This window comes from Chiloscyllium punctatum, chromosome 11 (genome assembly GCF_047496795.1).
Source record: "Chiloscyllium punctatum isolate Juve2018m chromosome 11, sChiPun1.3, whole genome shotgun sequence".
Taxonomy (NCBI): domain Eukaryota; kingdom Metazoa; phylum Chordata; class Chondrichthyes; order Orectolobiformes; family Hemiscylliidae; genus Chiloscyllium; species Chiloscyllium punctatum.
Window position 1 is genome coordinate 6,035,881 of NC_092749.1, and position 22,759 is coordinate 6,058,639.

Sequence of the window (22,759 nt, forward strand, 5' to 3'; positions counted from 1 at the left end):
AATGAACAGATGATAGGATAATTATTTGAATATTCATTTCATCTGTGGTTGGTTTTGAAGATTCTGGGAAGCTTAAAGGAGAATTATCTACAACTACCTTCAGGTAGAGCTGTGGAGTGGAGATTTCTTGTTCAATGGGGATTTTATTGATTAATTACTGCAAAGTAGATTCGATATTACCAAAGGGATTTAGCTGTCCCCAAATACCCTATTGCTTTAAATGATTGTAATGCTGAATTCATTGTTTGAATAAAGATGTTTAAGCAATTATTAGGAAGTTGTAGTCTCACATTTTGATCCTCAGACACCCAACAATGAAATCAGAATGTGTGTAGCAACACTTCCACCAATCAGAATCCACGTTCAACCCAATTAGCAGTCTCCTCTCATACAGCATTAATGTTGCTTTCCCCTGCTATTTCTGTGAAGGGTCCTGATGGGAGAATCTGTGACAAAACTCAGTCTTCATGGTTCCTGTTGGAGGCAAGGTTAACTTGCAGGATGGTTCCTATCAGAGAGACAGCTCATGTCAGGGATATGAATGGACACAATGTGGACACCACTTTGCTGCTAGTACTTGTGCTTGGAATACTGAAACTATTCACTGTGGAGCTCAACATCACACCTCAGCAGCTCACTTGCATTGAGAAAGATGGAGAGAAACAGGAAGCATGGCCTCACTGCTGATCTGGAATATGTTAAGACATTTGCAGTAAGTTCTTTCATTGTTGTCCAGCCCACTTCCTCCTTCCTCTTCCTGTGCTGTACTTTCAGCAAAAACCTCAAGACATTCCACGTTACGGAGACCCTGAAACAGCAACGTTACAACACAGTCTGGGATAGGACAGCAATTGAAAAAATACATTTATTTGAAATGTTTTTACAGAAATTCTTTGTCTTATCTCTAATGCTCTCTGTCGCAGTGGGTAAGTAAGTGCTTGGAATTGTTTCCATAGAGTTCTATGTTGAGTTTCAATTTTGGATTGTGTGCTGGTATTTGAGCCGGTATTTTGTAATTCATGATTTCCTATTTAAGGTGAAATTGGGCTTTCTCACAGTGCAATGGGAACATACAGTGTGAGATGTGACACTGAACAATGCTGTCCAGTTGTCCCACTCCTGGACTCCAGTGTCTGTCATTTGAGAATCCCATGCCAGTTCTGGAGCACTGAACTTTTAAAAATCACCAAATTATGGCAAGGTAAATGAACCTTCAGTATCTGTCCATCAAATAGATTCCTCAATACGCGATGTGACTCTGTGATACTTTTCTGTGTTTCCTACTTTCACTGATACAGTGGGGTAATGCCTTGGGGGAATGGATAAGAACTGGGAAATTGCCTTAATAATCCAAAAAGATGATTGAGAAGGAACGAGGATGTTCAACCAGTCAGTGTGCCCCTCTGAGAGTCGACAAACCAATAGGATGCAAACTTAATTGCTCTAACCAACAGTGCCCAGAAATCTGACATTATCCTGCCTGGCTCATGATCCAGTGAGTTTACTGCAAGTCCCTCAAATGACAACATATCTTTCCTGAGATAGAGGTCTGAAACTGTTCATAATGTTCCAAATGCAGTCTGACCAGTGCCCTATACAGCCTCAACACTACACCCCTGCTCTTGTATTCCAGCCCTCTTGAAATGAACGCCAACACTGCATTTGCCTTCCTAACCATAAACTGAACTTGCATGTTAATCTTAAGGGAATCCTGAACTATGATTCCAAAATCACTTTAAGCTACAGATTTCCGAAGCCTTTCCCTTCTTAAAACATAGTCTATGCATCTATTCTTCCTACCAAAGTGCATAACCTCACACTTTCCAACACTGTATTCAATCCACCACTTCTTTGCTCATCCTTTTAGCCTGTCCACATCAATCTGCAGCCTCCTCACTTCTTCAACACTACCTGTCCCACCATATAGCTTTGTGTCATCTGCAACCTTAGCAGCAATGCCCTCTGTTGCAATGACCATATCAATAATGTATAACATGAACAACTCTAGACCCCACACTGACACTAATGGGACTCCATTAGTCACTGGTTAACATCCTTTCACCTTACTCTCTGCCTTCTGCCAGCCAGCCAATCCCTCTCCATGCCAATACCTTGCTCCTAACACTATGGGCTATCACATTATTTGGCAGCCTCTGATGTTGCACCTTCTCAAAGACCTTGTCGAAATTAAAGCAGATTATGCGGAGGTATGTGGGTGTCTGGTCGAGTATGGTGGGAGAGGGATAGGTCTCATTGGTGGGTCTGTACATTCCACTGTGTGGTCATTGGGTTAGACTGAGGGTACTGGATACTGGATATTTGTGATAGGAGGTAGTGAAATGTGGATGAATTCAATTTTAGGGCTGTGGTAGCAAATGGTTTCAGAGGGTAGGGAGTTATTGAATGTTCCAGAAACAGGAGCTTGAACAATGGGTGGAGGGAACTATGTGGATCAGGGCCAGGATGATATGGGGATGGGAACGAGTGTAGGCTCAAGGGGAAAGAGCAGAATCAGAGAATTGTTACAGCACAGAAGGAGGACATCCTGCCCATTGTGTCTGTACCAGCTCTTTAAATGATCATCGTTACCTCGTGCCAATCTCCTCTGTTTTCCCTGTATCCCTGCAGACCGTTTCAGTCCAAATCAGCAACAAATCTCCTCTTGAAAGGCTCAGGTGAATCATTCTTGTAAATCACTTCCTGCACACTCCGAGGACCTGCCTGCTTTATTAACCTCACTCTCTGTCCGTCTGTACAAGAGCAGGGAGCTGCTGTGGAACTTATACAAGACCCTTGTTCATTTCCAGCTGAAGTATTGTGTGCAATTATAGGTCCCACACCACAGGAAGGTTGTGACTGCTTTGGAGAGTGAGTGTAAAAGTGATTTATGAAAATGGTTTGAGGGATGAGGAAATTCAGCGATGAGGACAGATTGAAGACGTTGGGGCTGTTCTCTCTGGAGAGAAGGTGGATGAGAGGAATTCTGATAAAAACCAAAGTTACTGTGGATGCTGGAAATCAGGAACAGAATTTGCTGGAAAAGCTCCACAGGTCTGGCAGCATCAGTAGAGGTGAATCAAAGTTAATGTTTCAGCTCCAGTGACCTTTCCCCAGAAATTCTCATTTACAACTTTGAGCTCAATACTGAGTTCAACTCCTACAGATTGTGAACCCACTGCTTCCCTTCCCTTTGCTTGTCACATTCTCAGTCAGCATGTCCTCTCCCCCCTCCCCCATCTCCATGGAGTTATGTTCTTCCTAAATGTCCCCTTCCAGAAGAAAGTGTATCTGTCACTGTGTTCCTGGAGCTGACCTTCTCCTGCCCAGTGTCTCTCTCAGGGCAGGGACTTCGGTGTCAGAGTGTACACACTGTTGTGTTTGTGCGTCGGTAATGGAGTGGACATTTGTGAATGTGTTACCAATCAAAGGCTGCTTCATTCTGTATGGTGTCAAGCTTCTTGGGTGTTGTTGGAACTGCACCCATCCAGGCAAGTCATCCACCACACTCATGACATGGGGCCTGCAGTTGGTGATCAGTCTTTGAGGAGTCAGGTCAGTTACTTACTGCAGGATACCTAGGCTCTGACCTGCTCTCGTAGCCCCTGTGTTTATATGATGAGTGCAGATATGTTTCTGGTCATCGATAACTTCTCGATATTGATAGTGGGGGATTGTGTAATGGTGATACCACTGAATGTTAAGGAACAACAATGAGATTGCCTCCTATTCGAGATGGGGCTCACTGCCTGGCAGTTTTACTTATTACACGTCAGCCCAAACCTGGATATTGTCCAGACCTTCCTGCATTTCAACATGGACTGCTTCAGTGTCTGAGGAGTCGCAAATGGTGCTGAACATTGTACAATCATTGGTGAACCTTCCCATTTCTGACCTATTGATGGAGGAAAGGTCATTGATGTTTGCACCTTAGGGCTAGAGAGAGCTGCAGTGCTCCCGACAGAGCTCACCCTTCTCTTTGTTTGGAGATTCAGCCCATCCTCAACAGGAAACCATTTATTATACCCCATCCTCAACTCCACCCTGGCCCCGAAGTGGATCCTCCTAATTGTTGCAGCCCTTAAGCCCTCATCCCTGTGTCTCTCAGACGGTGCAGTACAAATATAATGAGGCAGACTTGATTCAGGAGTTCAAGGTCAAGGAATCCCGAGGAACCAGTGACCATGATACGACAGAATTCACGTGGCAGTTCGAGAAGGAGATGATTGAATCATGTGTAACAGGATTACAACTGAGCAAAGGTTAATACAAAGATGTGAGGGAGGAGCTGGCCAGAGTTGATTGGAAGGGAGTTCAGAAGGGAAGATGGTGGAGTAGCAATGGCAGGAGTTTCTGGGGGAATTTGGGAGACGCAGCAGGAATTCATCCCAAGGAAGAAGAAACATACTCAGCAGAGGATGAGGCAACCATAACTGACAGTAGCCACATTATGCCGTGGTCAAATGACCTTTGTTGTCTCGCTCTTACCTTTCAAATCTCTAAAAAATCTATTGCAATCCTCTCTTCACTGCTAGATAGAGTGCTCACATCTTTCATCTTCTCCGCCTCGTCGCTTTTTCTTCGTTATCCTCTGCTGATGTTTAAAGCTTTCCCAGCCCTCTCGTTTCCCACTCAGCTTCACCACATCATCTGCTTTTTACTTTGCTTTTGTTCATCCCTGACTCCAGCCAGAACTTCAAGAGGATCCAGGGGCAGAGGTGAGTGTAGGAAATCGGGCTGGGGAAACTGAACGGTCTGAAAGTGAATAAATCACCCAGACCAGATGGAGTGCAAAGTTCTGAAAGAGATTTCAAAAAGATTTTACAAAGACATGGGGGCAAAGCTTTAACACAGAGAGTGGTTCTGGCATGGAATGCACTTCCAGAGGAAGTGGTGCATTTGGGGACCGTTACAACATTTACAAGATATTTATATAGGTGCATGAATGAGAAAGGTTTGGAGGAATCTGAGTCAGGCACAGGCAGGTGGAACTGGTTCATTTTGGGATTTTGATTGGAATGGACTGGTTGGAGCTGAAAATGTGTTGCTGGAAAAGCGCAGCAGGTCAGGCAGCATCCAAGGAGCAGGAGAATCAATGTTTCGGGCATGAGCCCTTCTTCAGGAATTGGTTGGACTTCATGGATTGGTTGGACCAAAGGGTGTGTTTCCTGCCTGTTTCACTCCATGAGATAGCTGAGGAGATTGTAGAGGAGATGGTGGTGATCTTTCAGGAATCACCTGAGTCAGGGAAGGTCCCAGAGAACTGGAAAATGGCTAATGGAACACCCTGCAATAAAGATGGACAGGGTCCTGATTAGGAAAGGGAGCAAGGGTTAGAGGGAAAAGGCAGAAGAATGGGATTGAGAAAAATGTCAGTTGTGATCAAATAGTGGTGCAGATACGATGGACAGAATGGCCTAATTCTGCTCCTGTATTTTATGGTCTCACTGTCCGAGTCCCACTGCACATTCTTGATAACAAAATACTCTGTGAAACTGTTGGTCAGTACAATGTAACACGAAAGAGCAAAGCTCAGGTGTTGTCCAAAACAATTTGGTTTCTAATTAGTGGCTGGAATCCACAACAACTGTTGATTATATCCAGGAGATTTTATCATGACTTAATTTCCAGGTGATTATTTTAAGGTTTCTCATCTGTTCTGATCTCAGTTATTTTCTATTCACAGGTCAGGATACACGGACAGTTCTTATCCAATCCCCTGAAGCAGTGACAGTGCCCGAGGGTGGGACAGTAACATTTCGCTGTGATTTGCGGAGCAGTAATGTCGATTACACTGTGGACAAATACAATGTAAACTGGCACCATTCCCGATACGGGCCGATCATACTGAGTCATTATATCAACGGCGGTGTTTACCGATCGGATCGGCGGTACTCTGAGCGGTTTCAACTTTCCAGAAATGTGTCCAGTAACAGCTTCATTCTGACCATCAGAGAGCTGCAGCTCAGAGACACCAATACCTACACCTGTGAGATTTGGGGGACAGTCTTTGGGAAAGGGACCCGGGTGAATGTGACCAGTAAGTATTCTCTCATACAATATTGATTTGATTGCCAGTGATTTCACGATGGAAGCATCCTGTTTAATTTATTTTTTTATAAACTATATAACAGGTCCCGAACTCTCAAACCCCCTCCACAGCCTCTTGGCCCCTCCCACCGGTTCTCAGCCCATTCCCTCCCAAACCCTGACCCCAGCAGAAGCAGCACAGTCAGCTCACTGCCCTGGATCACAGACCATTCCCCTGGTTCCTGCCAGTCAGTCAGGGAGTGACAAAGAGGGAGTGACAGAGAGGGAGCGAGTGACAGGGAGGGAGTGACAGAGAGGGAGCGAGTGATAGAGTGAGTGACAGGGAGGGAGTGACAGGGAGGGAGTGAGAAAGAGGGAGAGACAGGGAGGGTGCAAGTGATAGAGAGGGAGTGACAGAAACGAGTGACAGAGAGGGAGTGACAAGTAGGGTGCAAAGTGACAGAGAAGGAGCAAGTGAGAGAGAGGGAGTGAGTGACAGGGAGTGAGTGACAGAGAGTGAGTGACAGAGAGGGAGCGACTGAGAGAGATGGAGTGAGTGACAGAGGGAGTGACGGAGTGGGAGTGATCGAGAGGGAGTGACAGAGAGGGGAGACAGGGAGGGAGAGACAGGGAGGGAGCAAGTGATAAAGAGTGAGTGACAGAGAGGGAACGAGTGACAAAGAGGGAGTGACAAGGAGAGAGCGAGTGTCAGAGAAGGAGCAAGTGACAGAGAGTGAGTGAGTGAGTGAGTGAGAGGGAGTGACAGAGAGGGACTGACAGAGATGGAGTGATAGAGAGGGAGTGACAGAGAGGGAGTGAGAAAAAGGGAGTGTCAGAGAGGGAGTGATAGAGATGGAGTGATAGAGAGGGAGTGACAGAGAGGGAGTGATAGAGATGGACTGACAGAGAGGGAGTGATAGAGAGGGAGTGATAGAGAGGGAGCGAGTGGCAGAGAGGGAGTGACAGAGACAGAGTGAGTGATAGAGAGGGAGTGATAGAGAGTGAGTGATAGAGAGGGAGTGAGTGATAGAGAGGGAGTGAGTGATAGAGAGGGAGTGAGTGATAGAGAGGGAGTGATAGAGAGGGAGTGCCAGGGAGGTCGTGAATGACAGAAAGGGAGTGACAGGGAGGGAGCGAGTGAGGCTGAGTGACAGTGAAAGAGTAAGGGTGGGTGTATAGTGAGTGTGTGTGAGTGAGTGAGGATGAGTGTGTAAGGGTGAGTAATCATAACTGAGGAGTGATGTGAGTGTGGAGTGAGAGTGAGTAAGTATGAGTGAGTGAGGGTGGGTGATGAGCAAGTGATGGCGAATGAGGGTCAGTAAGGATCAATGAGAGTGAATGAGGGAGAGTAAGTGATTCTGGGAAATGAGTGACTGAGCTTGAGTGAGGCACGAGTGATGTATGAGTCAGGGAGACTGAGGGTTCGGTGAGGAGTGTCAGAGGAATGAGTGAGGGTCACTGAGAGTGTGATGGTGAGTGAGGGTTAGAGATTAGAATACTCGTAGATTGATTTCAATGAGAAAAAAAAATTAATTATAGGATTTTAAACCAGTTTTGGAGGAGAACTGACTGGGGTCTGAAGTCAATACGATTTCTCTCCTTGATGGAAGAATGGGGCAGTTCAGAGAAAACTTTGTTATCCCCATGTAAAAGCTTAGTTAGTGACACTTCCACAGGAGGGTCTGCTTCATAGAACATAGAACATAGAACAATACAGCACAGAACAGGCCCTTCGGCCCACGATGTTGTGCCGAACTTCTAACCTAGATTAAGCACCCATCCATGTACCCATCCAAATGCCGCTTAAAGGTCGCCAATGATTCTGACTCTACCACTCCCACGGGCAGCGCATTCCATGCCCCCACCACTCTCTGGGTAAAGAACCCACCCCTGACATCTCCCCTATACCTTCCACCCTTCACCTTAAATTTATGCCCCCTTGTAACACTCTGTTGTACCCGGGGAAAAAGTTTCTGACTGTCTACTCTATCTATTCCTCTGATCATCTTATAAACCTCTATCAAGTCACCCCTCATCCTTCGCCGTTCCAACGAGAAAAGGCCGAGAACTCTCAACCTATTCTCATACGACCTATTCTCCATTCCAGGCAACATCCTGGTAAATCTCCTCTGCACCCTCTCCAAAGCTTCCACATCTTTCCTAAAGTGAGGCGACCAGAACTGCACACAGTACTCCAACTGTGGCCTAACCAAAGTCTTGTACAGCTGCAACATCACTTCACGACTCTTGAATTCAATCCCTCTGCTAATGAACGATAATACTCCATAGGCCTTCTTACAAACTCTATCCACCTGAGTGGCAACTTTCAAAGATCTATGTACATAGACCCCAAGATCCCTCTGTTCCTCCACCTGACTAAGAACCCTACCATTAACCCTGTATTCCGCATTCTTATTTGTTCTTCCAAAATGGACAACCTCACACTTGGCAGGGTTGAACTCCATCTGCCACTCCTCAGCCCAGCTCTGCAACATATCTAAGTCCCTTTGCAAACGACAAATGCCCTCCTCACTGTCCACAACTCCACCTATCTTCGTATCATCTGCAAATTTACTGACCCACCCTTCGATTCCCTCATCTAAGTCATTAATAAAAATTACAAACAGCAGAGGACCCAGAACTGATCCCTGCGGAACTCCACTTGTAACTGGGCTCCAGGCTGAATATTTACCATCTACCACCACTCTCTGACTTTGACCAGTTCGCCAGTTTTCTATCCAATTGGCCAAATTTCCCTCTATCCCATGCCTCCTGACTTTCCGCATAAGCCTACCATGGGGAACCTTATCAAATGCCTTACTAAAATCCATGTACACTACATCCACTGCTCTACCCTCATCCACATGCTTGGTCACCTCCTCGAAGAATTCAATAAGACTTGTAAGGCAAGACCGACCCTTCACAAATCCGTACTGGCTGACCCTAATCAAGCAGTGTCTTTTCAGATGCTCATAAATTCTATCCCTCAGTACCCTTTCCATTACTTTGCCTACCACAGAAGTTAGACTAACTGGCCTGTAATTCCCGGGGTTATCCCTATTCCCTTTTTTGAACAGGGGCACAACATTCGCTACTCTCCAGTCCCCTGGTACCAACCCCGTTGCCAGTGAAGACGAGAAGATCATTGCCAACGGTACTGCAATTTCCTCTCTTGCTTCCCACATAATCCTAGGATATATCCCGTCAGGCCCGGGAGACTTGTCTATCCTCAAGTTGTTCAAAATGTCCAACACATCTTCCTTCCTAACAAGTATCTCTTCTAGCTTAACAGTCCGTTTCACACTCTCCTCTTCAACAATACGGTCCCTCTCGTTCGTAAATACTGAAGAGAAGTACTTGTTCAAGACCTCTCCTATCTCTTCCGACTCAATACACAGTCTCCCACTACTGTCCTTGATCGGACCTACCCTCGTTCTCGTCATTCTCAGGTTTCTCACATACGCATAAAATGCCTTGGGGTTATCCTTGATCCTATCCGCCAAGGATTTTTCATGCCCTCTCTTAGCTCTCCTAATCCCTTTCTTCAGGTCCCTTCTGGCTATCCTGTATCCCTCCACTGCTCTGTCTGAACCCTGTTTCCTCAACCTTATGTAAGCATCCTTCTTCCTCTTTACTAGACATTCAACCTCCCTCGTCAACCAAGGCTCCCTCACACGACCATTTCTTTCCTGCCTGATAGGTACATACATATCAAGGACACGTCGTATCTGCTCCTTGAAAAAGTTCCACATTTCCACCACATCCTTCCCTGACAGCCTATGCTCCCAACGTATGCTCCTCAAATCCTGTCTTACAGCATCGTAATTTCCCTTCCCCCAATTGTAAAATCTACCTTGTTGTGTGCACCTATCTCTCTCCATAACCAACGTGAAAGTCACAGAATTGTGGTCACCATCACCAAAATGTTCACCCAGTAACAAGCCCACCACTTGTCCCGGTTCATTACCGAGCACCAAATCCAATATGGCCTCCCCTCTGGTTGGACAATCTACATACTGCGTTAGAAAAGCTTCCTGGACACACTGCACAAACACCGCCCCATCCAATCTACTTGATCTAAAGAAGCTAAGTTTATTAAAAAACTGAGAAATTCCAATCTCACCTGGTTGGATTTTCCAGTGAGGGGCAATCTCTCTCCAATTATCATTACAGAAGCTAAGTTTATTAAAAAACTGAGAAATTTCAATCTCACCTGGTTGGATTTTCCAGTGAGGGGCAATCTCTCTCCAATTATCATTACAACACTTCATTTTTCTACAATAGAAGGGAACTGCACATAACTGAGAGGAGATTTCATTCAGGACTCCTTCAGAAATGCAGAACCGTACTTCTCTTGTGGATAAGAGAATGTCACAGGAAGGCAAACAGCAGTCCTCAATGTTACAGCTGTCAGCTGCCACCTTCTGCAATTCTAAAGGAAACCTTCAACGTAATTTGAGGTTGAAATGTAAAGAATCACAGGCAGCCACTTTAGCAGCTGCTGTTAAAATGTAAGGATGTCAGCTAAGGGTGAGGGTTCAGTGCTAGGAGGGTGGGGGAACCAGACTGGTAAAGGGATGGAGTAAATAGGATGCCAGGGTGAGAGTGCCAGCTCAGTAGGATACCAACTAGGACGGGGTTAGAGTGACAGGTGCAAGTGTGCCAGGTGGGAAAGGGTTCAGATGTGGAGTGGGGGGAAGAGGGGAGCAAATCAGGGAGTGGGGAGGGGACTTTTATTTAATTCATTCATTGGATGAGAGCACTGGGCTGGCTCAGCGAGCATTAAAACCCCGCCAAACGAGGACAGATGGTAGATGGGAGTCATTGACATTGATGTGTGTCTGGAGTCACATGTATGCCAGAGCAGGTAAAGGTGGCAGTTTCTTTCCCAAAAGGATATTAAAGAATCAAAATTGGCTTTGCTCTGGGTTTTAGATCTTTTGTGAAATCTTTTAACTTTAGATAAAAATTGGATTGATTTATTTTAATTTTTCTTTTGTATCGTGAAATAAATTCCTGTTTTATTGTTGAAAAGAAAATTAATTGGCTTGTGTGTCTTGATTCAGTGGATTACCAATAGTTCAGCTAAAAGAAACACAACCTATTGGGCCCAATTTCATTTTGAGTTCTGTATTATCCAGAGTTCTCACCTGCTGGGATCATAACGGCATAGTGATGCGAGAATTCCCTGAACTTCTTCATCTTTCCCTGTTACAAGTAACGTCATGGGTCTGCTTTCATGCTTGCAGAGCTATTTTGCATCATCTTCAATGGCTCTCTGTCATTTTTATAACATGATGGTTGCAACTGCCACAGAACTCCAATTGGACGGGAACAAAGGGCTGATACAAGTTCAGCCTAAATACATACAGAGTCCTTACCTCTGAATCAGACACCCTAGGATCAAGTCCCACTCCAGGACCAATGGCCAAGGAAGATAAATTCATAATGAGGCCAAATGAGTTTAGATTTTAGATTCCCTACAGTGTGGAAACAGGCCCTTCGGCCCAACAAGTCCACACCGAGCCTCCAAAGAGCAACCCACCGAGACTCATTCCCCTATATTTACCCCTTCACCTAACACTACAGGCAATTTAGCATGGCCAATTCACCTAACCTGCACATTTTTGAACACATTTTTGTCACTCGCTCCCTCTCTCTCACTCCCTCTCTGTCACTCCCTCGCTGTCACTCGCTCCCTCTCTGTGGGAGTTGATGATCACTAAGCTGTAAATCCCTCTGATACCCCTATGGCAGGCAGGAAGAGTGGGAAATGTTAACTCACTTTCTCTAAAAACAGATGCTGCCAGACCTGTAGAGTTTCTCCAGTACCATACGCTTTCATTTCACATCTCTCCTTAGACTCAAGCTGGTATAAAATGAACTCAATATGACTGGATTCCAATGTTTCTCTCCCCAGATCACTTCCTTTCCAGTTTATTTCCTCTAAAACCAAGTGCCATGACAGTTCCTCAAATGCCTGCACCTTCTCAGCTCTGTCAGGTAAAGCTACCTTCGGTTTATTCACCAACTCAATCAACGTGGGTTTGGAAAGTTCCTTGAAGACCATCAATAAAAACACTGTCAGCTGTAGGAAAGCTTTTGCCAGTTCCAGAGCCAAGTCTTCAATGCAGAAGCAAACCTTATGCTTTCCTTCACTTACTTTGTTCACTAATAACACATCCAAATCCTCATTGCTTCTCTTTCAAATCAATCCTGGCCATGCCTCCTAACCTTATTCCTCTTCCTCGGTAGAGCTCTAGAAATCATGACCCACTAATCCAGGAGGCATCACAAATGGTCACGATTTTAAGAAGCACGTAAATCCCACTTTTAACTTTTTTTTGGTACCAGGTTCACAGAGAGCACTAACCAGGTGCCAGAACATCACAAGAATCACTACTCATTGCAGATGAATGGACTGCACCAACTCATTAACACCTACAAACCTTCACCATATCCCTCTACAGTTTAATATTCTAACTCTGTTATAAACTCCTCTTGCATACATCTACAGACAGATAAAGACAAAAAAAACATGGGAGGGAAAGACTGGGAAAGCGGTTGACTGGTCCCATTTCCCAGAGTTCTCTGAAATAGTCCCATGGGCTGGTTGGGGACTTGCTGTTCCCTGATGCTCCCTCTCTAATGACTTTCACTGGTTTGAAACAGATTCAGGGAGTCTGGCTCACATTCTGGATCCACTCACTGTGGGATCAGTGTGATGGATCTCCACTTGAGAGTCACCATAAAGACTCAATGATTTATCTTCAATTCAATCGCCTGAAACACATCACAGGTGGAGGCAACAACAACCTGCATTGAAATAGTTCCACTGTTCCGACAGAGATCTCCCAAATTCCACGATTTAAAGAAAATAATATCAATTTATTCTTTAACTCTAAAGATCAATATTATACAACAATTATTCACAACGCTAAGCCCCCTCCTTTCTCTTAAGTGCTTATTATTTGCCCCCATCTCTAAAACAATACACTGTTCCAATAAGACATGCATTAAAATTACATCAGCTTTATTTCAAAACCCCACACTGGCTGTTGTCTTCAGCGTCTGTCTTCTGTGCCGTGGGCGGCATGGTGGCACAGTGGTTAGCACTGTTGCCTCACGGCGCCAGAGACCTGGGTTCAATTCCTGCCTCAGGTGACTTTCTGTGTGGAGTTTGCACATTCTCCCCGTGTCTGTGTGGGTTTCCTCCCACAATCCAAAAATGTGCAGGTTGAGTGAATTGGCCATGCTAAATTGTCCATAGTGAAATGTAAAGGAGTAAATGTACGGGAATGGGTCTCAGTGGGTTGCGCTTCAGCGGGTTGGTGTGGACTTGTTGGTCCAAAGGACCTGTTTCCATGCTGTAAGTAATCTTCCGACTGAAGGTCTCCCTGGGCCGTCTTCTTCCTTTTTCTCTGAATATTTCATATAAAAAGGCATCTTCAATAGAGAGGTTTTCCTAATTTCTTGGATCTGTGTTGATGACAGATGCTCTGTCCAATTTTCAAAATGCCTGCCTTTTTATATTCCCAATAGTGGATTGAATCATTGGTTTGATGTTGGCAAGCCAAGAAATTCAAGCGCAATTGGTTTTTAGTATCCTGGGGCATAATTTAAACCGATTGGTTAAATTCGAATTTTTTTTTAGATTACTTACAGTGTGGAAACAGGCCCTTCGGCCCAACAAGTCCACACCAAACCGCCGAAGGCAACCCACCCAGACCCACTCCCCTACATTTACCCCTTCACCTAACACTACTGGCAATTTAACATGGCCAATTCACCTAACCTGCACATTTTTTGGACTGTGGGAGGAAACCGGAGCTCTCGGAGGAAACCCACGCAGGCACGGGGAGAATGTGCAAACTCCACACAGTCAGTCGCCTGAGGCAGGAATTGTTGTCAAAAGAGCAACCAACTCAGGAATCTATTTCACAGCCAAATGTTCCATATTTTCAATTTTCCAGTACACCCTGAGACTGCCATATGACAGGTGCTTTTAGGTCTCAGTGCAGAACAGCATTCACTCTCTCTTAAAGGTACAGTACTCACCTTCAACTTCACAACATCTCACCACTTAAGAAGAAAAAACCATCACAATGAAAATGATTGCCTTTTTAAAAACATTTTTAATCCCATGACACTGAAATACATGGGTCATTAATCTAAGTTCATATTAATGTCTGCACACATACATATAACATTGGAATCTGTCCAATTTTATCAATACTTTGTCCTTTAAATCCGTGATAAGGCATCTGCTAATGCATTTTTCCATCCTGCAACATGTACAATTTGTAAATCAAACGTCTGTAACAAACAACTCCAAAGAAACAGTCTCAATTTTTTTGTCTTTACATCATTCCAAGAGGATTGTGATCCATGCACACAACTGGCTCCGACACATTGTTCATCACATAAACATTAAAATGTTGTAAGGCCAGTACCAAACTCAATAATTCTGTTTCAATGGCAGAATTTTTTCTCTGGTAAGTGTTCAGTTTCTTTGAAAAGGATCCAACTGGCCATTCAATTCCATCATCATCTTCCTGTAGCAGTACAGCTCCAACTGTTATATCGTTAGCATCAATTGCAACCTTGAATGGTTTCACAACATTTGGTGTAGCTGAAACTGGTGCAGTGGTTCATATTGCTTTCAAATTGTCAACTGCCTCCTGGCATTGCTCTGTCCACTGAAATTTTGTGTTCATTCGTAAATCTGTTAGCGGTGCTACCACGCTGCTGTAGATCGGAACACACATCTGGTAGAATCCACCTTGCCCCAAAAATTGAAGCACCTCTTTCTTTGAGGATGGTCGTGGATATTCCTCGATGGCTTTCATCTTCACATTCCTTGGGGTCAGCTTTCCATGACCCATGTTATGCCCAAGAATGTTGCCTCTGCCTTTGTGAATTCTGATTTCTTTAAGTTTATTACCAGTTTTGCTTCTTGCAATCGTTCAAAGAGCTCTGCTAACTTTACCGGGTGATCTTTTCATGACTCACGAAAGATCACTACATCATCCAGATAAACTGCACAGTTTGCTTTAATCTAGCCACAACTCTGTTCATGAGTCTTTGGAAAGCAGTCGGTGCGTTCTTCATTCCAAAAGGAATCACTTTGCATTGATATAGCCCATCTGGGATTACAAATGCAGTAACTTCTTTTGCTATGTCTGATAAAGGTACTTATGTAGTAAGTCCAACTTTGTGATGTAACTGGCTTGTCCAACTTTCTCTATAAAATCCTCCAATCTTGATATTGGGTATGAATCCAATTTTGTTATGGCATTGACCTTCCGGTGGTTCACACAAAATTGTTCAGTCCTGTCAGATTTGGGAACTAGCACGATCGGTGAACTTCACTACCTCCGATTGGATTCAATGATAACTTTATTGAGCATCACATCCACTTCCTTCTGGACCTGTGTGGCTTTGAAAGGATTAAGTCTGTAGGGGTGTTGTTTTATTAGATCCCCATTCCCTACTTCTACATCATGCACAACAGTTTGAGTCCTCCCTATCTAATTTCTGCGTGTGTCCTCATACTGCTGCAACAAACGTTTCAATTGAGCTCTTTGCTCCTGAGACAGATAGTTCACTAATCTATCCCACTTCTCAACGGCTTGCTCATTATTTAATGTGTTTTGAGGCACATCAAACTCCAAGATATCCGGATTTGATTCCTCACTCTGCGGGACAGTAACTAACATCTGTTTCTCCAGTTTCCTGTCTCCATTATAATAAGGTTTCAACAAATACACATGACATACCTGATACAGATTTTTTTTCCATCCGGCATCTTTACCAGATAGATTACCTGAGTTATTTTTTCCTCAGTTTGATAGGGATCACTAGACCTGGTTGTGAAGGGATCTCCTACCACTGTCAACAATATTAATGGATCATCCCCACGGGAAAATGTCCAATTGTTAGAGATTTTATCTGCCACCTGCTTCAAGGAACAAAGAACAAAAAAACTTACAGGCCAGGAACAGGCCATTCGGCCCTCCAAGCCTGAGCCGATCCAAATCCACTGTCTAAACCCATCGCCCAATTTCTAAGCATCAGTATCCCTCTGCTCCCCACCTGCTCATTCATCTGTCCAGACACACTTTAAATGAATCTACCGTGCCTGTCTCTGCTACCTCTGCTGGCAACGCGTTCTGGGCACCTACCACCCTCGATGTAAAGTACTAGCCACATATATCCCCCTTAAAACTTTCGCCTCTCACCTTGAATGTGTGATCTCTCAGTATTGAATCCCTCACCCTGGAAAAAGCTTATCTCTTTCCACCCTGTCAATATCCTTCATAATTTTGTAAGATCTCAATCAGGTCCCCCCTCAAGTACCTTTTTCCTAATGCATCATTGGAACTAACAATAGCTTCATTTTATGCTGTGCCCTCTTCAGCTGCTGTTTAGCTAACTCATCTACCTGATTTAATCTCTCCCTCATCTTAGATACATAATCCAAATTTGAGAGCTCTGACTTCGGTCCTGTTGATTTTTCTTTAACTAATTTCAATGGCCCTCGCACTTCATCTCCAAATATTAACTCAAAGGGAGCAAACTGAGTCGATTCATTTGGGGCATCTCTACTGGCAAACAATACGAATGGGATACCTTTATCCCAATCATTTGAGTAATCCTGACAGTACACTCTTAACATAGTCTTCAGACTCTGATGCCACCTTTCTAAAGCTCCCTGGGATTCAGGATGGTATGCACTTGATTAAAAGTGCTGTGTGCTTAAGCTATCGATGACTTCCTTAAATAGCCTAGAAGTAAGATTTGACTCTTGGTCCAGCTGAATCTCTCTGGATAGGCCATACCATGAGAAGAAAGATACTAACTCCTCTCCCACACTTTTTATATTTATACTCTGTAATGGAATTGCCCTCCGGCAATCTGGTAGACGCATCCATTATGGTTAGCAAGTACTGATTCCCAATTTTAGTTTTCCGGAGGGGACCAACGCAATCGATCATAACCCACATGAAAGGTTCTTCAATGGCGGCACAGTGGCATAGTGGTTAGCTCTGCTGCCTCACAGCGCCAGAGACTTAGGTTCAATTCTCGCCTCAGGCAACTGTCTGTGTGGAGTTTGCACATTCTCCCCGTGTCTGTGTGGGTTTCCTCCGGGTTCTCCGGTTTCCTCCCACTGTCCAAAAATGTGCAGGTTCGGTGAATTGGCCATGCTAAATTGCCTGTAGTGTTCGGTGAAGGGGTGAGTGCAGGGAAATGGGTCTGGGTGAGTTGCTCTTCGGAGGGTCCGTGTGGATTTATTGGGCCGAAGGGCCTGTTTCCACACTGTAAGTAATCCAATCTAATCTAATCTAAAATGCAGGAATTGGCAACAAAGGTGCTGGTTTTATTACTGCATGTGACTTGCTTAGCATTTGGCACAGATGACATGTTCAGCAAAATTCAACCACATCCTTGTGCATTCCAGGCCAATAGAAATGCTTTTGTATCTTCGCCTGAGTCTTCCTCACACCTCGGTGACCTCCTTCTGGTAATTTGTGTACTTCCCGAATCACTTCCTGTCTGGATATTACCAGCAACACAATCTGGTGAATTTCTGCCCATCTCCCCTCTGCACTAACCTGCTGTGATCTCCATTTTCATATTAAGATTTTATCTTTAATATAATAACCCTCAAGAATACATTCTGACTCCTTTTCTGAGTGTGCATCAACATATATATCTTTTATCGTCTCGTCTTTCTGTTGCAAGTCGATTAGCCTTTCAGGATTAGTATTTCTGCCTGACTCTCTGCCTGTCTAGGTTTTTCCTGCACCATTACATCAAACAGAGCGTGCGCTAATTGAACCTCAACTACTTCATCTTTCTCTTTAGTTTTTTTGCTTCTTACTGTGGCTTATGATAGTGGGATCTTGTTACCACACAGCCTGAAAACATTCCACACAGGTACCAATGACAAAGGTAGGAAGAGGGATAGGAGTGTAAGGCAGGACTTCAGGGAGCTAGGGTGGAAGTTGAATGCTAAAACAAATAGAGTTATTATCTCTGGTTTGTTACCCGTGCCACGTGATACCGAGGTAAGGAATAGTGAGAGATATCAGATGAAAACATGGCTGCAGGCATGGTGCAGGAGGGAGGGTTTCTGGTACATGGATAATTGGGGCTGATACTGGGGAAGGTGGGACGGTCTTCACTTGAACCAAAGGGATACTAATATCCTGGGTGGGAAATCTGCTGATGCTATTCAGGTGGATTTAAGCTAGCTCAGCAAGGGGATGGGAACTGAGGTGTAGTTCCAGTGCACAGGAGGATGAGAGTACGGAAGACACGGACAGGATTTCATGGTCTCAGGAATGTGCTGGCAAACAGCAAGCTGGTTTGAAGTGTGCCTACTTCAATGCCAGAAGTATCCGAAATACGCGAGGTGAGCTTGCAGCATGGATAGGTACCTGGGACTTCGATGTTGTGGACATTTCGAAGACATGGATAGAGCAGGGTCAGGAAAGAACGTTGCAGCTTCCAGGGATTAGAGCTTTCATTAAGAACAGGCAAAGTGGAAAAAGAGGGGAAGGTTTGGCCTTGTTAGTCAAGGACAGTATAATGGTCGCTTAAATAACGTTTGACAAGGACTCGTCTCCTGAGGTCATATGGGCTGACGTTAGAAACAGGAGAGGAGAGGTCACACTGCTGAGAGTTTTTTATACAGCTCTGCAGAATTCCAGGGATGTGCAGGAGACGATCAGCAAAACGATTCTGAGTAGGAGTGAAAGGAACAGGGTGGTCATTATGGGGAACTTTAACATCTCCAACATTGACTAGAAATGCTACAACTCTCATACATCAGATGGATCAGTTTTTGTCCAGTGTGTACAGGAGGGTTTCCTGACACAGTACATGGAAGGGCCAACAAGAGGGGAGGTCACACTGCTTCTGGTACTTGGTAATGAACCAGGCCAGGTGTTTAATTTAGTGGCAGGTGAGCACTTTGGAGACAGTGATCATAGTTCAGTTATGTTTCATTTAGCAATGGAAAGGGATAGGTACATGTCACAGGGCAAGAATTATCAATGAGGCACGGGCAATTATAATGTGATTGGGATTGAGAGTGATTTAGCAGTTTGGATTGGAGAGAAGAAGGCTAAGAGGGGATTTGATACAGACATACAGGATGATCAGAGGATTAGATAGGGTAGGCAGTGAAAATCTTTTTCCTAGGATGATGGTGTCAGCTTGTAGGAGGGGGCATAGTTACAAATTGAGGGGTGATAGATTTAAGACAGGTGTCAGAGGCAGGTCCTTTACTCAGAGAGTGGTAAGGGCATGGAATGCCCTGCCTGCCAGTGTGGTTAATTCAGCCACATTACGGAGGTTTAAACAATCCTTGGATAAGCACATAGATGATGATGGGATGGTGATGTGGGATGAGCTTAGATTAGTTCACAGGTCAGCACAACATCGAAGGCCAAAGGGCCTATTCTGCGCTGTACTGTTCTATGGTCTATGTATTTTTCTTTTAACTCCTCACTTCCCTGGTCTTCCTTTGGCTTATCCACAACAATTCCTGTTAAGTCGTTTCAAGAACAAACTGTATTCCTGGAACTGACACTCTGTTAATCACTTTCACTGTTACTTCCCCAGTCTTGAGTTGGCTCTCCAACCTGATCTTTCACAGGGGAACACTAACTTTCTGTCCATCTATTCCACAGATTACCACTCTCTCAGATAACATGCCAGAAAGAGTACAACTACATTCAGCTCTTATGATAAAAGAATGAATAGAGACTGATTAGATCCCCTATCTCTCAAAACTATAACTTCTTGCTCTTCTCCCCCATTCTTCCTGAGTGAACTCTACCCACAGAGACAAAGTCTTTATTGAGATCGGGTGCTAACTCAATACCCAGCCCCTGCCAGGTCTGCGCACACTCCTGCAGCTCCTCGGCTCTTCTTCAGGTTTCCTTTACTATTTCCACAAATGCCACTGGCTTATCCTCTTTGACTAAATCTTTTCCCACAGTGCCTTCCTTTATCGACCAGCACTGTGACTTTATGAATCCCACTTTACCACAGTCGAAACACTTGAAGCCTTTCACCTCCTTATCACCCTCTTGCGGTTCATTTTTCACCTGTGGTAAACTATTACCAGTGTGCTCTAATCTCCGTTTTGTAGTGTAGGATCTCCCCTTCTCCCAACTTCTATCCCTCACAGGATGAAATTCTTGCCAGAAGCTTGCCTTAGGCACCAATGCCATCTGCCATCTCCACCACTCTTCTCACTTCCCGAGATTTCTGTTGACCCACATGAATTCTTATCATTTCTAGAAGTGAGATTTTTAATTCCTCCAGCAGAATAATCTCTTTTAGAGCCTCATAGGTCTTATCTATTTTTAAGACCCGTACCCATCTATCAAAATGACAATGTTTAATTCTTTCGAACTTAACAAAAGTCTGACCTGGTTCCTGCTTTATGTTTCTGAGCCCCTGTCTATACACCTCTGGTAACAATTCATACCCTGTTTGGCATCGCAAAATCTCTTAACCCCTCAGCTGACAGCGCTGAAGAAACATCACGAGCACTGCCGACCAGCTTAGTCTGAACTAGCATTACACACATTCTCTGACCACTCCATCTGCCTAGCAAAATTTTCAAATGAAATAAAGAAGGCTTTGATTACTTTCTCATCAAAATGTGGCAATATTTTAACATATTTTATGTATCACTACATCTCTCTTCATCTCCATCCTGTTAACTTGACTTTCCTGCCAAATTCACAACTTCTGAAGTTCAAATTCTCTCTCCCTTTCTTTCTCTCTTTCTTTTCTTCTCTCTCTCTCCCTCTCTCTCTTTTCCTTCTCTCTCTTACTTTGTTCAGCTAAGAACCTTCTCTCTCTTTTTCTTCACTTTTTATCTTTTCCTCTCTCTCTTTCTTTTACTTCTGTCTCCTTTTCTCTCTTTCTTTCTTCTCTTATGGTTCTTCTTTCCCTTTCTTTATCTTCTAACTCCATTTCTCTCAATTTGAATTTACATTTTTCTAACTTAACTGCACTTGTCTGTTTCACTGATACAGCTAAGTGCTTGACTAACTCCATTACAATTTCAGCTCTCCTTTTGTCCCTAGTTAAACCTAATTCTAACCTATTTGCTGATTCTAAACATATGCCCTTCCCCTGATTTTCTAAACTTTCTTGACAAATTTGGCAAGCATCTTAAACTCCAAAACTTCTTTAACAATCTTAAGAGCCATTTAACCAACTTCAAGTAACTGAAATTAAATGAATTGTCTCACCTAAGTTTTATTTAAAGATCTAGGACACTAATCAGCAAGTGTTTAAATCTGCTGGGATCTTTCATAACACAAATCTGGTCAAATCTGTCCAAATCTCAGACTGGATCTGTCTAAACCTGTTCAAATCTCAGAGCCGTGCCCAGAAACTGTTACAACACAGCATTGAGCCTGTCTGTTAATTAAACCAAACACTCAGAAAAGCTCAACTTGTCACGTAATCTGTTAAAATATGAGTGACAGAGAAATCCCAAATTCTGCTATTTAATGAAAATAATATCATTTTATTCTTTAACTCTAAAAGTGAGCATTAAACAATAATATTCACAACTCTAAGCTCCCTTTCTCTTAACTGCTTATTATCTGCCTCCAATTCTATAATAATATGCTGTTCCAATAAAACACTTATTAAAATTACATCAACTTAATTTCAATACCACACAGCAGCTGTTGTCTTCGGAGTCTGTCACCTTCTGGCTGAATGTCACCCTGGGCCGTCTTCTTTCTTTTTACTCCAAATATGTTTCATCTAAAAAGGTACTTTCAATGGAGAGGTTTTCCAAATTTCTTGGATCTGTGTTGATGGTAGGTGCTCTGTCTGATTTTCAAAAAGCTGCCTTTTTTATATCGCCGCTCTCACATCATCTCATTGGTTTGAGGTTGTCAAAACAATAAATTCAAACTCAGATGTGTTTTAGTATCCTGGTGCATAATTTTAACTGATTCTTTAAATTCAAATTGTTGTCAAAACAGCAACCAACTCAGATATCCATTTCACAGCCAAATGTTCCATAGTTTCAATTTTCCAGTACACTTTGAGACTATCTTCTAGTCAGACCATAGGTGCTTGTAAGACTCTCAGGGCAGAACAGCATTCGTTCTCTCTTAAAGGTACAGTATACACCTTGAACCTCATAACACCACTAAAAATAAAATTGCTATCAAAGTATTTCACAAAAATATATATTGAGCAAAATCCAAAAGAGGCAATGTCAGGAGAATGATACACATATTGGTCAAAATGCTGGGTTTCGAAAGATTTGGAAGTTGGAGAGCAATCTGATTAAGGGAACAGGTTTGAGAGAAGAGCCTCAGGCAGCTGAAGATGGTTGGGAGTTAGGAAGTGGATGAGAATCAAACTTTGGAGCAGTAAAGAACTGTGGGGTTTTAGATCTGGACAAGGTTTTAGAGATTGGGTGGGACAAAGCTCTGCTGAAATTGGAAGCTGAGAATGGAAGATCGATTCAGTGATTTAGGAGCCAGTGAGACAGTGTCTGACTCCAGCAATGGATCAGCAGGAATCAAGCTCAATGCTGTGAGCTGGGAGCTGGACTGGATGGATTTGAAAAGTTCATTTTGACAGCATTAGGATTGGATATGAGATGGAGAATCAGTAGCAGGAGCAGGGAATACAAATAGAACTGGGGGAGTTTTTTGAGGAGGGTTTTGATGAC

General features: G+C 43.7%; 1 protein-coding gene across 5 annotated transcripts in view; it reads left to right on the plus strand.

Moving 5' to 3' along the window:
- The first annotated feature begins 791 nt into the window (after positions 1–791).
- The window catches only part of LOC140482696 (immunoglobulin superfamily member 3-like), a 43,900-nt gene continuing 21,932 nt past the window's right edge, over positions 792–22,759 (plus strand). For all 5 annotated transcript variants that reach the window (XR_011961777.1, XM_072580219.1, XM_072580221.1 and 2 more), the window contains exons 1-2: positions 792–926; positions 5,684–6,037. Coding sequence is in view for 4 of the 5 variants with exons in the window: in XM_072580219.1 (XP_072436320.1) it covers positions 875–926; positions 5,684–6,037 (406 nt within the window). In the remaining variant the exon portion in view is untranslated. The remainder of the gene's footprint in view (positions 927–5,683; positions 6,038–22,759) is intronic.